Below are 15,400 nucleotides of genomic sequence, written 5' to 3' on the forward strand. Positions count from 1 at the left end.
ATGCCTAGGTTAAAAAGGGACTCCCTCTCAAGAAGGGTGAAGCTGTTCAGGAGTTGCCCCGGTAAAGCAGACGGAGACAGACACCCACTAGAAGTCTGAAGAAGCTAGGTCTGCATCAGGGATTGATAAGCCTATAGGTAGGGCCCTACCAAATTCATGGTCCATTCTAGTCAATTTCACAGCCATAAGATTTGAAAATTGGTCCATTTCATGATTTCAGAATTTTCACAGTGTTGTAACAGTGGGGGTCCAGACCCAAAATAGGGTTGTGGCGTGGTCGCAAATCTGTTGTAGGGGGTGGTAGGATTACCACTCTCACTTCTATGCTGCCTTTACTGGTCACACTTTATTCAACCATTCCATTTATAAATTGCTTACATTACATTAATAAATGGTTACAAGATGTTATAAGCATGTTACAGGCATGAGTGGCATAAGTCCACTTTTTCTACCTAAAGCAAAGAAAACAGAGAAACAAGCCATGGGAAACAGGAAAGATGACGTGCAGAAATATCATGAAGAGCCAGGAAATCCTCATCATAGAGCAGTGACATCATGCACAATATAAAGAAAAAATAAGTGGGATTATATTCCGTAGTAAAAGACTCTGGGTGAACTCCTGGTTACATTGAAGAGAAATAAAGTTTTGCCACTGACTTCAGTGGTGGGCCAGAATTCACTCTCTTAAGTTTGAAGCACTTCCACAGAGATTGTCTCTCTGCAACCCACCAAGGAAGAAAATGTTATTACTGATGGAGCCTAGGTCCAAATTTGCAGAGGACAGGGATAAGGGTCTCTCAGAATATGGCCCTTCGCTATGGATTTCACAATTGCCATAGATGAAGCTAAATCCAAATCTTGCCACTTAAGAAATGACTCCTGGATCACATCCTTAAAAGTAGACCTTTGTTTAACAGCCAAATCAGGGAAGGGACCTGTGGTAGTAAAGTACCTAAAAGATTTTCTCACAAATAAGCATCTTTGATTTGGATGGAAGTGGGGAAAACAATATGAGAACACTGTCCCCTTTCATGAAGGAACTAATACATTTTCCTGAACTGACGTAGATGAATCCTAGACATCTAAAATAATGGACAGCATAGGTACATGTAAGGGTAAATAATAAGAGCCGTTGCATTTCAGATAAGGTTTTATGGAAAACTGCCTGGTGCTGGAGGGAGATTGCACTAGACAGGGTGAAAATTTAATTTTTTCTCATGCTTTGCTTTCTCCTCCATTCTCTACTTTGCCCTGCGCCTAAACGGCCACCTTCACTCCCTCCCTCTAATCCTATTACTGTTGTATGCATGCTGCACACCTGCAAACTGCCAGGCTGCTCCTCTGTCTCTCCTTCAGTATGCCAGAACCCAGTGTAGCCTCCTTTTTCTAGTAAATGACTCACTTAAATTAGGAGACTATAAATAAGCCTCATAAAAGTATTTTCTTGAAACTCAAGTACCAGGCAATCACTCAGCTTCAAATGAAATTAAACCATCTGATATGCTTATGTTTGAAGCTCAATAATATTTTCCAAATAATGTATTTATCAAATTTTATATTTAAAATAAATCATTTAACTTTTTTAATATTCATCCTAATATAAAGCTTTGAGTGGATCATTCATGAATATATTTGTCTGTTTATTACAAAATTGTACAATGTATTTTAAATAAAATGTGACAATTAACACACACACATATATATCCAATTCTAAGTATATTCTAGAATCTTTGTCTGCACCCTAACGCAGCACAAGCCAGTGACTGCTGAGTCCAGAAAGTGAGTTTTATTAAAAAATTGTGGGACGAACAAGGGAAAATTGAATTGCAAAAGGAGTGATCTATTGCATCCACAAAATATATTTTACCAGTAGAGTTATCATCCTGGGAAATAAAATTAATCTAGTGGAATACAGAGTGAATCACAGCCCTAATAAAAGGATATAAAGCATTAGAATGGGTTGAGGATTATAACAGAAGATTCAAATTTCATTTGCAAAGATAATTCATCATTCCTAACACTAAATATTCAGTAATAGTGAGACTGTGAGGTTTGAGCCGCTGCGAACCGCAAGGGCTCCTTTAACATTTACAAAAGGGGCTTCCTCTAGGACAGTGGCTCTTAATTTTTTCAATACTGTGACTCCATCTTACAATAATGAAAAACAATGTCTTGAGAATTGATGCTTCCTATCCAGCCATAAAAAGGGCAGGGGCTCCTGATGCCAGGAACACCTAGACTGAGACTATACCAATATACGAAATGATCAATCCTCAGAAGAAGTTTAGGACACGTGATTCAAAAACGAGGTCTCGGCTTCATAAATTAAAGCCCGCTATATTTGCAAAACAACTTTTAATTTAAGAACCAAGGGGGGGAGGGGCTCACCAGACCCTGGGGCTGGGACAGTCCAGCCGCCACCGCCGCCGCCCCTCCTCCCTAGTGAATAATGTGAATAATGACCCGTCCCCTCCGCACGCTCCTCCCACATCGGCCTCAGCGCCGCCGCTGCGTAGGGAGGTGGCCCGCGCAACTGCAGAGCCAGCCAAGATGGCGCCGCCGCCGCCGCGCTGGAACTACATTACCCAGGAGGCCCCGCTCTCCGCCGGCAGGACCCCGCCCATGGAGCGGAGGCACGGCGTTACTCAGCGGGCCGCGGCGGCGAAGCGATGTCGTGGCGTTCCCTTTGTTAGTGGGGGCGGGGCGAGGGGTGTGTGAAGACTGGGCTGAAGTCCGTGACCCCGGCCCGGAAGGAAGCGGGAACACGGACGGAGCAGCTGTTGGTCGCGGTCGCCGACGCGTCCAGCGCCTCTTCCTCAGCGGCTGCGGGTGGGAGCCGGTCCCGGTCCCCGTCCCCTCCCCTGCCCGTCCGCCGCGCGGGCTCGGGGCGCAGGGATGAGGCGCGCTGGGCTGGGTAAGCGAGGAACGGGCCGGGCCTTGCAGGGCGGAGAGGAGCTGGTGGGGAGGGGGCGGAGCCTCAGCACCCGTGTGGGGGAGGGGGGAGACACGGGCCGGTCACCTGCGAATGGGGGAAAACCCCGGCTTCGGGGAAACCAGGGAGCCGGGTTGGGGGGAGGCGGGCCGTGGTGCGTACGGGATGGGGGAGGGACAGGCCGTGCGAGGTGGTGGGAATGAGGCATTCATCGTTTGTGTGGCCTCTTTACCACCATCCCATCGCTCAGCTGCTTTTTAAGGGAGGCTCTTGGGGGACTTTTCCTTCCCATTCACTGATCTCGGTTCATCGGACACACACCACTCCAGCTGCTTCTTTCCGCTCCCCAGTAAATGCAGGTTGTGATGGTAGAAGTTCTCTCAGGTGCCTTGGGCAGGCAGCTGTTACCTACAGGAAGTAAGAGCAGATACAGTTGACATGCTGTTCTTATTTTTGCCTTTTTGTTTTGCAGCATGTTAGTACTAAGATCACGGACTTAGAGCCACGTGGCTTAAAAACATATCTGTAAATGTATAGGTAGCTTTTTGTTGCTTTTCATCTCCCACCTAAAGACAGGCTACTTCTGCAGCTGGCATCAAACTTGCAGATGTGTCTGGAGATTGGCTTGGAAATAACCCTTTATATGTTGGATAACAAGAATATTGGCCATTGGAAGAATTATGTAAAATGGGGACGTTGGAAGTTACAATCATGTTTCTGTCTGGGGCAGGGACTATTCCTTGTACAGCACATTGCATTTAAGTCCAAAGGAGACTGCAGTGAGTTACAAAGGGATCTCTCAAAACAGGGTGACTGGGCAACAAAATGGCAAATGAAATTCACTGTTGATAAATGCAAAGTAATGCACATTGGAAAAAGTAATCCCAATTAAACATATAAAATGATGGGGTCTAAGGCCTTGTCTAGACTTAAAAAATAAGTCAGTCTAATATACGTCGACTTACACCCACCATGTCCACACTGCTCTCCTTGGGTCGGTGGAGTGTGTCTTCACCAGGAGCATTTCCACTGACCTAAGAGACAGTCGGGGGGCGGGGGTGGAGGGAGGGAGGGATCAGAGATCCCCATCTCTCAGCTCCCTGCTGTTGTCAGTTGTTGGTTGTGTGTGTGTTCTCCCAGTGAGTATGTTGTCTCAGCTCTGTGCAGATAACCAAGACCCCAACCATGATTGGATTACCCAATAAGACCAGAGATCCGTTTCAGTAACAAAAGCACCCAGCCAGGTTTATCGTAGACGAAGCATGGTCCTAGTATCCCATAGACTCTACAGGACCACTAACACATAATGCTTGTTACAAGGGACCAGCTCAATAAACTGTGTTACCCCTTGGCTGGACGAAGACACTCCCTTTGAGACCCTTTTATACACTGATACAAACAAGTGGCATATTGCCTCCCTGACGTGGTAGGATACCTACCACCTTTTACCTTGTACAGGATGGTTTGATCAAAACATCTCTCTATTCATCACATTGCCATTCTGACCTTATCTTTAAGAAGGGTCAGTGTGTCCTCATGTTTGGGGTGTGAGTGTGTATCGTTCCTGGTACTGGGATGTTCTGGTACCATCTTTCTGGAATGTACTTGCTGAGTGTTCTGTGCCTAGTGCTTCTTTAGGAATGTGTGTTTTTTGCAATACCAGCTCTGTTCTTGCCAGATTCTGTGAACTTGGACTCAGCAGAAATCAGGCTGTGAACCTAACTTTGCTTTATAGAGCTTGACTATTACTTTAGCTCAGGCCTTATACCTGGCTTGTCATACTAAGCCTCATGTCTCAGGTTCTCACTTTCTGCTACACCTGCCAGGAGCCCACAGTCTCCTGGACTCCCTGTGGGCTGCCACCCCATTTCCCGGTTCCTGCCAGGCACCGGGGGAAGCTGCAGGGGACTTCCTTCCCATCTCTCATCTGGAATGGGCTTCCACATTAATTTCACAGCTCAGCCCTGTAATTGACAAGGCTGCCCCAGAGGGGAGCAGGTGGACAAGGACCCAGACTCCTGGCTCCCACTCCCAGCCAGGAGCGGGAACCAGCTACCCAGGCTTAGGCTTTGACAAGAATGACATCCCTACAGCCGATGTAAGGGGACGCAGTGTCTCCATTGACGCTGTCACCCTAAACTATATCAACAAAAGCCCTACACTTCTTGTTGAGGTGGTTTTATTTTGTTGAAAAAACTGGGCAGTTTTGTCAGCAGGGGGTCAGTTTCAGTTTGTACACCACCTCTGTTTTGTCGACCAAAGCTGACTTTGGTCAACAAAACTCTCTGGTATAGATCAGGCCTAAGTTAGCTGTTACCACTCAAGAAAGAGATCTAGGAGTTATTGTGGATAGGTCTCTGAAAACATCCACTCAGTGTGCAGCAGCAGTCAACAAAGCTAACAGAATGTTGGGAATCGTTAGGAGAAAGAGAGGTAAGACAGAAAATATATTATAAATCCGTGATACGCTCACATCTTAAATACTGCATGTGGATCTGGTCACCCTATCTCAAAAAAGATAAATTAGAATTGGAAAAGATACTGAAAAGGGCAACTAAAATGATTGGGGTGTGGAAAACCTTCCGTAAGAGGCAAGATTAATAAGGCTTGGAAAAGAGACGACTAAGGGAGGACATGATAGAGGTCTATCGTGACTAGTGTGGAGAAAATAAATAAGGAAGTATTATTTACTCATAATACAAACTAGGGGTCACCAAATGAAATTAATAGGCAGCAGGTTTAAAATGAACAAAAGGAAATATTTCTTCACACAATCAACCTGTGGAATGCCTTGCCAGAGGATGTTATGAAGGCCAAGACTATAAAGGGATTCAAAAAGAACTAGATAAGTTCATGGAGGATAGGTTCATCAATGGCTGTTAGCCAGGATAGGCAGGGATTGCTGTTTGCCAGAGGCTAGGAATGGCCGACGGGTGGATCACTTGATGATTACCTGTTCTATTCATTCCCTCTGAAGCACCTGGCATTGACCACTCTCGGAAGACAGGACATGGGGCTAGATGGACCATTGGTCTGTTCCAGTATGGTCGTTCTTATGTTCACTACTGTGTAAGGTTGTGATTTTCCTCTTCCTTGAAATGGTAAAATAAATGAGGAAAAATTGTCCAAACTGAAAAAACTAATTCTGTAAATAAAATAAAATAATGGATTACCCAGTCTACTAGTTAGTTAGGGTCTATTAGTTTTTACCAAACCATTCAGAATGTGGTAAAACAGGCCCTATTACTTAGGCTGTGTCTATACTACAAATCTGATGTGAGTATAGCCCACTAGGGTGGACTCAGCATATGCCAAGAAACAGAGGAATTCTTTGGGTATAAAAACGCCACCTCCCTCCATGACCTTACCTGTGCCGAGAGAAGCTTTCGTCTGTTGGCATAGCTGCATCTACACTAGGGGCTTTGTCAGCATAGCTATGTCACCAGGTGTGTGTTTTTTTCCCCCCTACACCTCTGACTAACATAGCTATGCTATGCTAGTATAAATTTTAAGTGTAAACGAGGCCTTTGACTAAATACTTTGGGCCACTAAACCATTTTTTTGTTATCGGTTTCCCTGATTCCTGATGGGGCTTTAAGCTATGTCTACATGACACACTGCTTTCAGCAGTGTGTAGGTATGTGTAGATATGTGCTGCAGTGAAAAGCAGGCTGCGTCCATGCTGCAATGTGTAGCTACACGTCAGTGAAAAACTCTTGCAGGGGGTTGGCAGTGGGGAAAGGCTTCAGCAGGTCCCTGAGCCTTTTACTGCTGTGAGGAAAAGCTGTGGTAGGGAGAGACTCAGCCTTTCCCTGCTGCCGGAATCTTTACCTGTGGCGGGGAGTTTCCAGAGCCTTTTGCTGCTGCTAGAGGCTTCCGCTGCTGCCAGAGTCCTTATCTGCAGCAGGGAAAGGCTATGGCAACATCTTTCCCTCCGGTGGGGAAGGGCTCTAGCAGCAAGGTGCTGGCAGAGCCTTTCCTGCTGCCGTTCCTTTGCTGGAGTCCTTACCTAAAGTGGGGACCCCCCTGCCAGAACCTTTCCCTGCTGCCTCCTCCTGCCAGTTTTTTCTTGCAGCAGGGAATGTCTCCAACAACTGAAGTAGTGGGACACTACACGACTAAAAATAGCAATGTAGACAGGAGGGTGTGGTTCAGGCAAGTAGAGACATATTGGGTATGTACTCGGATACATACCCTCACCCTTCAGGTGTGTGTACTCTACTCACCTGAACTGTGCCTCACGGTCTACACTGCTATTTAAACCTGTGCTGGAGGGGCTACCTTAGTACAGTACATACTCTACATGCCACAGAAAGAAGCATACTGTGTAGATACAGCCTTAGAAACTGCTGCAATACCAACAAATATTTTTTTAAATGTACAGAATCTAGGACTATTATTTTACTTCCAGTCTTCCATTATGATGCAACTGCATGATACAACGTACTCTACAAACATAAATTTGGGGTAGAAATCTGGATCTTTAATTTAAATGCTAGAAGAGAGAGAATATATTCTGAGTTATCAGCCATTTTTCTGATTCTTCTTTGTACTGGGGATCAAGCATACTAATTAAGAAATAGGTTCCATAGCTGCTTCTGAATTTTCATTTTTTTTCTGGTGTGGATCTAGTTCTTTGATCAGATCAAGCCAGATTTCCACTGAAGGAATTGTCAGCTTGTAGTGTTAAGTCCCTGCAAACACAACTTCAGTTGCTATTTTTTTTTTTATTTTAGTGCCTCTCTATGTAATCCTCTGATTAAAAATCATGCTTTTTTAAAAAAAAAGTTTGTGCTAAGTATACATTTAAACATTTATGGTAGTTGGGGGCAAATACAGAGACTGTTCCTGAGTTCCAGAGTCTTTAGGAAGTTTGGGCATCCTCATCTTTCGATCAGCCAACCATGGTGATAGTAAAAGAACTTTTGAACTTCCATAATATGTTTTAGGACTGGTAGGTATTAATACTTCATCAACAAGATTTATATAATGCGACCCATGCATCAGAAGTTTAGGATTAATTCAGACCACATTCTTTGATTTTCTGTTCAGACATGGGATCAGTATTAAATTGGAACATGCTTTCCCTGAATGGGTGTTTGTACGCAGTACTGGGTCATATCGTGTCAGTCATCTAAATATAGGGGTTGTTACCAGCTCATTCTAGAATATTGATTCTTGTAACTTTTCTCCTTTTTTCACTTGCAACATCTAGTAGCAGACCTGCAAATTTAAATATGTCTGGATGATTATACTAAGGTTGAGGTGCTTCAGGCACTTTCCTGAATTGCTCATTTTGTGCTACATTGAAGATAGTGTTTAACATAAAAAGGAGTTTGCAAATTGATAAAATTCAGCTCTGTGCTTTTCATTTGTTTCTATAGTATTTGTTGACTTTTGGATATCAGACTGTTCCTGAATGCCTGGCCTTCTAATAGCTTTTCAACATCAGTTTCAAAGTGACTTAAATTTATTGTGTGACCACATCTCTCTTATGATGGCATTAAAAAATGTCCTGCCCGCTTACAGGATTATTAAACTTTGCTCTATCATTTCAATAGATGATTTCATTCAATAGAATATTTGATCTTGAAAAATAAAAAAAAAACCTTTCAAAATTTGTGCATTCGGAGATAAGCGTGAATCCTCTCTGTCTTCCTGTTAACAACTCTTGACAAATGCTTACATTTTACTTTGGGAGAAATCTGGGTTTTTTTGGTTTTTTTTCAGTCTATTCAGTTTCTACTTTCCTACCCAGTCCCTCTCATATTGAAGCAGGTTCAGCGGGGCTGTGTCTAGATAAATTCTTTTATTCTTATTAAAAAAAACCAGAGTCCTGTAGCACTTTTAAGACTAAAAGACTAAAAATTTAATTTCTGTAGGCTTAAGCTTTTGTGGGCTGCAACCCACTTCATCAGATGCAAGAAATAGAAATCAGATAGGGGGTATATATACACATCCTAGGGGAAGGAACAACAATGGGGAGAGTAGGTGTTAGCAGAGTCCATTCAGTTAGAGTAGATGAGGCCTATTCACAACCATTGATCAGAAGGTGAGAATGTGTGAACAGTGACGATTTACTGTTCACACATTCTCACCTTCTGATCAATGGTTGTGAATAGGCCTCATCTACTCTATCTGAATGGACTCTGCTAACACCTACCCTCCCCATTGTTGTTCCTTACCCGAGAGAGAGAGAGAGAGAGAGAGTGTGTGTGTGTGTGTGTGTGCGTGTGTACGTACACACCCCCTATCTGATTTCTGTTTCTTGCATCTGATGAAGTGGGTTGCAGCCCACGAAAGCTTAAGCCTGCAGAAATAAAATTTTTAGTCTTTAAAGTGCTACAGGATTCTCTTTTTTTTTTTTTTTTTTTTTGCTGTATAAAGACTAACACGGCTACCCCTCTGTAACTTTTGTTCTTACAAATACTTATAATTTCTAGACTTTCTGCCACTGCTTCCAGCCACCAGGCCTTCCTTGGTTGCCTATTACACAGTGGTGTTTCCTGTATTCTGGTTGTTACCATAATGACAGCAGACAGCACTGTGGACAGTACAAACACCACTGATTTCTCTTATAATTCAAAAGTCTGCCCTTACTTCTTCCATGCCTGTCTGACAACCCCATTTCCACTTGGAGTTGTGGTTTATGTAAATGAGGTTTGTTTATTAAAAAGGTTTGGAACGGTTGTTCCACTTGTAAAAGACCGCCTCATGCAATGAACTTTGACATATAACTACAGACTTTGGCTTCAAGCTATAGGGTATCAAAGTCCATTGTAAACACATCACTACTATAATAATCACTTAGTAATGAATATTATGAGGTTATTTCAGTTATAACCTATTTTGTACATGACTGTAACACTGTGAAAAGGTGCCTTTTGAGCCAAATTTCCATACTTGGTCTTAGTCCAAATTGGACTCTGGAAAAAAAAAGATCCATTTTCCCCATTTTTGAGTAACATGATTGTGAAATGGAAGCTTTCCAGTTTATTCATCCTTACTGAAAACTTGTCATCAGGCCAACTTGTGAAATTTTTTTTAATGATTTTACAGATTTGTTTTTACAAAAAAAATATTGAACAAAAAACCCACCTTGATATTACATAATATCATAAATCCATAGTATCAGTAATCTGGTTTTGTACTGCAGTTTTCTTGCATAAACCTTTATTATGTAAGGTACAGTGTGAAATTGATCAAGAGATTGTATCAGCGCAGTGCATATCTAATTTTGTGGATATGACTGCAGTCTTCTCTCTCTCAAAACCTTTTCAAAGATGAACTGAGAAACTATTATCTTGTTGAGGGGATTCAAACAGTTTTAGTGTGATTTGAATTTTTCAGCTATCCATCTGATAAATGATTATAGGAACTGGATTGCTAGCTGAAAGAAAATAATACAATCTCTGCCCTAAAGTTTAGCTTTTTTTTTTTTTTTTTGATTTCATCATTATCTTTCCCAATCCTGGAAATCCGGGTTTTTACCCATCCACCTCCCTTGATATGTTTTCTACTTGTGGCCTTTTTCACCCTGCTATTCCTCTTAGCCCTGAGAAGCTAGACTGCTTTTACTTTGAGTAGTAAGGGGTCGGGGCAGGGCTTTTGGTGCATCCCTCTCCCAGTCTGCTGTTTAGCTGATAGTTGGAGAGCACCTCTTTATTACGGGGAGGAGCGGGTGATCATACTGAGCTGAGGAGTTTTGCACTGACTCTCCTCTATTAGTAGTCAGAAATCTGCCAGCTGGCAATCTGAGTAGCAGCTCTGAAGCTCCGTCACCCACCTAGCAGATGATTTGCCAAGTGTAGCATCCCGCTAGAAAGCAGAGGTCTCTTGCTGGTAGACACAGGAGTAAAGCTCTGATTATGCAGTCTATATAAAGCCCTGTATGTTAATCCTTTTTCCCTTTTTATACACTAACGGGATATTAAAACCTATATTCATATAACAGGTTGCAAATGTAAACATTCCAAAGTAAAAAATGTGAAGGTTCTTACTGAGTAAACTTAACTCCTACAAATGGCATATTTGGAATCACTATGTACCTTAATATACAATGGACTCAATTCTACTTTCAGGTATGCGTTTAACATACAGGCTGGCTTCACTGGAGGATGCACAAATGTACTGTATCTGAGAGCAAAATTGGGTCATAATATGATATGATTTATTAAATCAAGGCTACCAAATAACCTTTCAGTTGACTGATTTTTTTAATTGAAAGCTAAACTCAATGGTCTAAATGGCTGAGAGCATTTGTATAAGTAACAGTGTCTCTTGCTCACTCTTGAGGATGCTACGGGGATGCACAAGGAAATGCATTTGTAACCATAAATACACTTGGACCCCCAGGGTACTGTATTTTGCCTGGGTGATATTTCTTTTCTGTAAATCTGATTTACTGGTTTTTTAGGTGAAGGAGCAGCAACTGGTAACTATGGCTATACCAATAGTGGGTACAGTGTACACGAGGAAGAAAATGAAAGGTTAACCGAAAGTCTGCGTACAAAAGTCACTGCCATAAAATCAGTAAGTATACAATTATAGTGGCTTTGTCGCTTTGATTGAATTAAGTGCACAAAGTCTTATGGACCAGTCAAGCAGCAGTATAGTAAAAGTTTAGAACATAAATTGAATACAAGAAAAAAATATTGCCCGTCAAAAAGCACAATGCATCATTCACGTAACTGATTTCCTCTTTTAATTAGATTTTAGCTCCAGATGTCCTTTTTGGCTAATCATGAAGCTACTTGCCTGTTGAAGGCAGTAGAGTCTATACTTACTGCTTATTCTCAACTCTAGAAGTCAGCTTTTCCTGGAATATGAATCACATTGGCCAGGGGAAACTAGAAGCCTGGGTTTAGCTCAGTAACTGACCTGGCAGCCAGTTTGTTTTTGTTCCTGTTAGTTTAGGGAATTAGACTACTTAGCAGAGACAGTAGTTGAAGGACAATCACATAGTTGAGGTTTGGACAATTTTTACTACATCTATTTATGAATTTGTAATACTGAATAATTATATTGGAAGTAATATCCTAACTTCCTCAAAAGGAGAAGCTTCTTGTCTAGGGAACCTAACTCTTTCTAGAGATTAAGAACTGTATTTTTAAAATAAACCCTTTTCTAACCAAAACCCCACTCTGCTCACAAGAATCTCCATTTTTCCAACAGTTACTCCATTCCAAAACCTGTTGAACATCTTTGAGTCCTCACTATAGATGCTGTTTCTAGAGATATAATACAAGGCAATGACTGTTACAGAATCAGAGCTCTTCAAATATTACTGCTCTGGCTGCTGCTCATAATTAAGCTATTCAGTTCCAACTAGACAAGTGTAGATTATTTTCAATAAACACTGTTATCTTAAATCAGATTTTGAACTAGGATTATCAAATTGGGAGTTGCATCACAAGTGGCATCTGGGGTTTTGAAGTAAAATCACCAAAACATGACTGCTAAGACCTAATGGGGGAGTGAGCTAAAGGGAGGAAAGGAAAAGTTCTGGTTTCTGCTCTCACAACTTGTCATTCCTAACCACCTTCCCCACCCCTAGCACTATGCTGTATTCCTGATAAGTTCCACTTAGAATCATCTGTTCAGTGCCCTCACTGAAAAACAGCTAAAAACCATGAGGTTGGGACCATGACACACAAACAGTAGGTCATTTGGATGGCCCCAAAGTAGCAAAGCTTGAATTCTGTTGTACACATACCTGTGTTAATAATATAGGAATATATGGGTGTGCATTAGTTAGGTGATTGACATACGCTCAGGTGCGCGGAGAGTCAGGAACACTGACAGTGCTTTCAGCCATCCATGTGGTCTGCCAGTAGACCAAGAACTGCACTCTTGAATAGCTTATTGCTATTTACATTTGACCCATATCTTTTAAGTTTCTGGAAATTCATGAAATGTCTCTTTTCAGCAGTTCTTAGTAAAATGAGAAAAATAGGGAAAACACTATCAACATCTTCTCCCTACTATTTTGAATATTTGATTCCAAATTCTTAATCTTTATGGACAACCCAAAAAAAAAAAAAAAAAACCCTGAGAAAAATGTGTGCCATAAAATAATACGAGTCCTAGGCTGCATATGTTCTTATCGTAAACTAATACGACATAAATTTTGACACTGTGGTGGCACGACATCACCAGATGAGGATCTGTGTATGTCAGGTAGATGCACTTAGGTTAGAGCTGCTTTGCCATAGGGGAATGATAAAAAGTAATGTGTCCCAGACTGAGGGCCTTATCTATTGCACTTGTGCACAATTTCATAGATGTGTTTCTCTAACTTACATTTAGAAAAAGATTAGAAATCTGTCATCATGTTACTACATCTAGAAAAACAATAGATACGACAGATAGTTTCAGAATGACGTCTTTCACTATATAATAGAATCCAGTTTATATGGCTTAAATAATGGTAATGCTCGCTTCTTTTACAGCTTTCCATTGAAATTGGAACCGAAGTTAAAAATCAAAATAAAATATTATCAGACATGGTAAGTATGTAGCAACTAATCTTATGAATATTTACATTGATATATACATATGCTTTTTTACAACTGGCATTTTTTAAATTAAGAAATTTGTACTGACAGGACTAAGAACTTATCCCTTATGTTATATCACACCACAGAAATGTTAATTACTTCATTATAGGGACAAAAGGAAGAACAGTTGTCCTATCCTTCAAATTTACCATAAGCTACTATTTCTATAGCAGCAGTGTTTTCTCATATAAACGCTTTGTATGAATATAACTTTAAAAGGAACAGTCAAGATTGGTAGATCCCAGGTGAGTCTAATTATTTCTGCACCATTAAAGCAAACATGCAATAGGATTTTAAAATATAGCTTTGATAGACCTGTATAGGAGGCATGTCAGTGCTAGAATTGATTTTTTTTTTTAAATGGCAGAGGGAAGCAAAAATAAGGAAATGAAAGAAAATTGGTTATTTGCTTAAGATGTGCTTTTACCTGAAAATAGGTAATAAGATGTAATGGATTTGTTATAACCTTTGTTATAGGCTAGCGAAATGTAACTTCCTGTTCATGTGCTCGTTTGAATTTTTGTTAATACTCTAAATGTAGGAAGAAAAGACAACTGCAATAAGTGATTGTGCATAGTCCATTCTAATGTGTGGTATTACTTTCTTAGAATCATTCTATGTTCTCCTCTTTCATAGGATTCTGACTTTGATTCTACGGGTGGATTTCTAGGTGCGACTATAGGCAGACTGAAAACACTCTCCAAAGGGAGCCAGACAAAGCTGTTGTGCTACATGATGCTCTTTTCACTGTTTGTCTTTTTTGTAATTTACTGGATTATTAAACTGAGATGATGCAAATTATATTCAGTTTTTTTGTGCCACTTCAACAGAATTACAGAATGGTCTTAATTTGTAGAGAGAGTTTAAATGTACATATTTTGTTGATAAATATGGTTAAATGATGGTTGTAAATTATATTAGATATCAGTGCATTTATGTATATTTTGTCTTAATATTTACCATTCCAGAAGCTTCGTATCATATCCCCTGTGTTCTGGGGTTAACAATTGTAAATATGCACAAGGCTAAACATTAGTATATATAACATCTTGGCTCAAGTTACTTCTTGGGAAATATTTTTGGAAATGCAAAAACAAAGTGTGCCCTTGCCAGGACAAACTTTGAACCTTTAACTCAGAAATTTCCTTTTATGGGTTTCAAACCTTTAATAAAATTTTTTTTTTTTTTAAATTAGGGCCTGATCCTGAGCAGGGACCTCTGGATCGGTTTGGTAGTAATTTGCAGATTATAGAAGTACGAAAAAGGCTTGTGCTTTATCCAAAACAGATTTATTGTAACATTGATAGATTAAACCACCTGAAACTACAAGTACAGCACAGTCATACTTATTATGCTTTGGGTGGGGCTTGGCAAGTTTCTATAAGTATAGTGGCTTAGAATTTTTTTTTTTTTTAAATTTGCAGTTAAGGAGGAATTAACTGACCTAAAGTGGAAGAATGTTGGTTAATGTTTCTTTGAGACCAAGTAGCACTAAGGACTGATCTAGAATGGGAACTTAGATCAGCATAGCTACATCTCTGAGGTATGGAAAAATTCACACCCCTGAGAGATTTAGCTATGCTGACAATCCCTCCTATAGACAGCACTCAGTGGATGGAAGAATTCTTCTGTTGACCTGGCTTCTGCCTCTCAGGAAGATGAATTACCTACACCAACGGAAGAACCCCTCGCATCACCATAGATAGTGTCTACAAAATAATGCTACAGTGGTGCAGCTGCAGCAATGTTTCATGTGTAGACAAGCCCTAAGGCAACATATTAACTACTTAAAACTTACTGATTGTATTGAATTACTGTGGTTTTTACCCTTCGTACATTTGTCAGTTAATGACCTCTAAAGCTACTTAATTTTGAAATGTGAAGTCAGATTGATAAGCTCTTATACTGG

The 15,400-nt window shown here is 40.8% G+C and overlaps 1 protein-coding gene across 1 annotated transcript; it reads left to right on the forward strand.

Moving 5' to 3' along the window:
- Positions 1-2,644: 2,644 nt before the first annotated feature.
- BET1 (Bet1 golgi vesicular membrane trafficking protein) lies at positions 2,645-14,289 on the forward strand. Its single transcript, XM_067562187.1, has 4 exons — positions 2,645-2,914; positions 11,349-11,464; positions 13,384-13,440; positions 14,128-14,289. The coding sequence occupies exons 1-4, from the start codon at positions 2,896-2,898 to the stop codon at positions 14,281-14,283; spliced, it is 348 nt and encodes a 115-aa protein (XP_067418288.1). The 5' UTR covers positions 2,645-2,895; the 3' UTR covers positions 14,284-14,289.
- The last annotated feature ends 1,111 nt before the right edge of the window (positions 14,290-15,400 follow it).

This window comes from Emydura macquarii, unplaced genomic scaffold, assembly GCF_026122565.2.
Source record: "Emydura macquarii macquarii isolate MOO-44397 ecotype Brisbane River unplaced genomic scaffold, CSIRO-AGI_Emac_v2 contig_2422, whole genome shotgun sequence".
In the NCBI taxonomy this organism is placed as follows: Eukaryota; Metazoa; Chordata; order Testudines; family Chelidae; genus Emydura; species Emydura macquarii.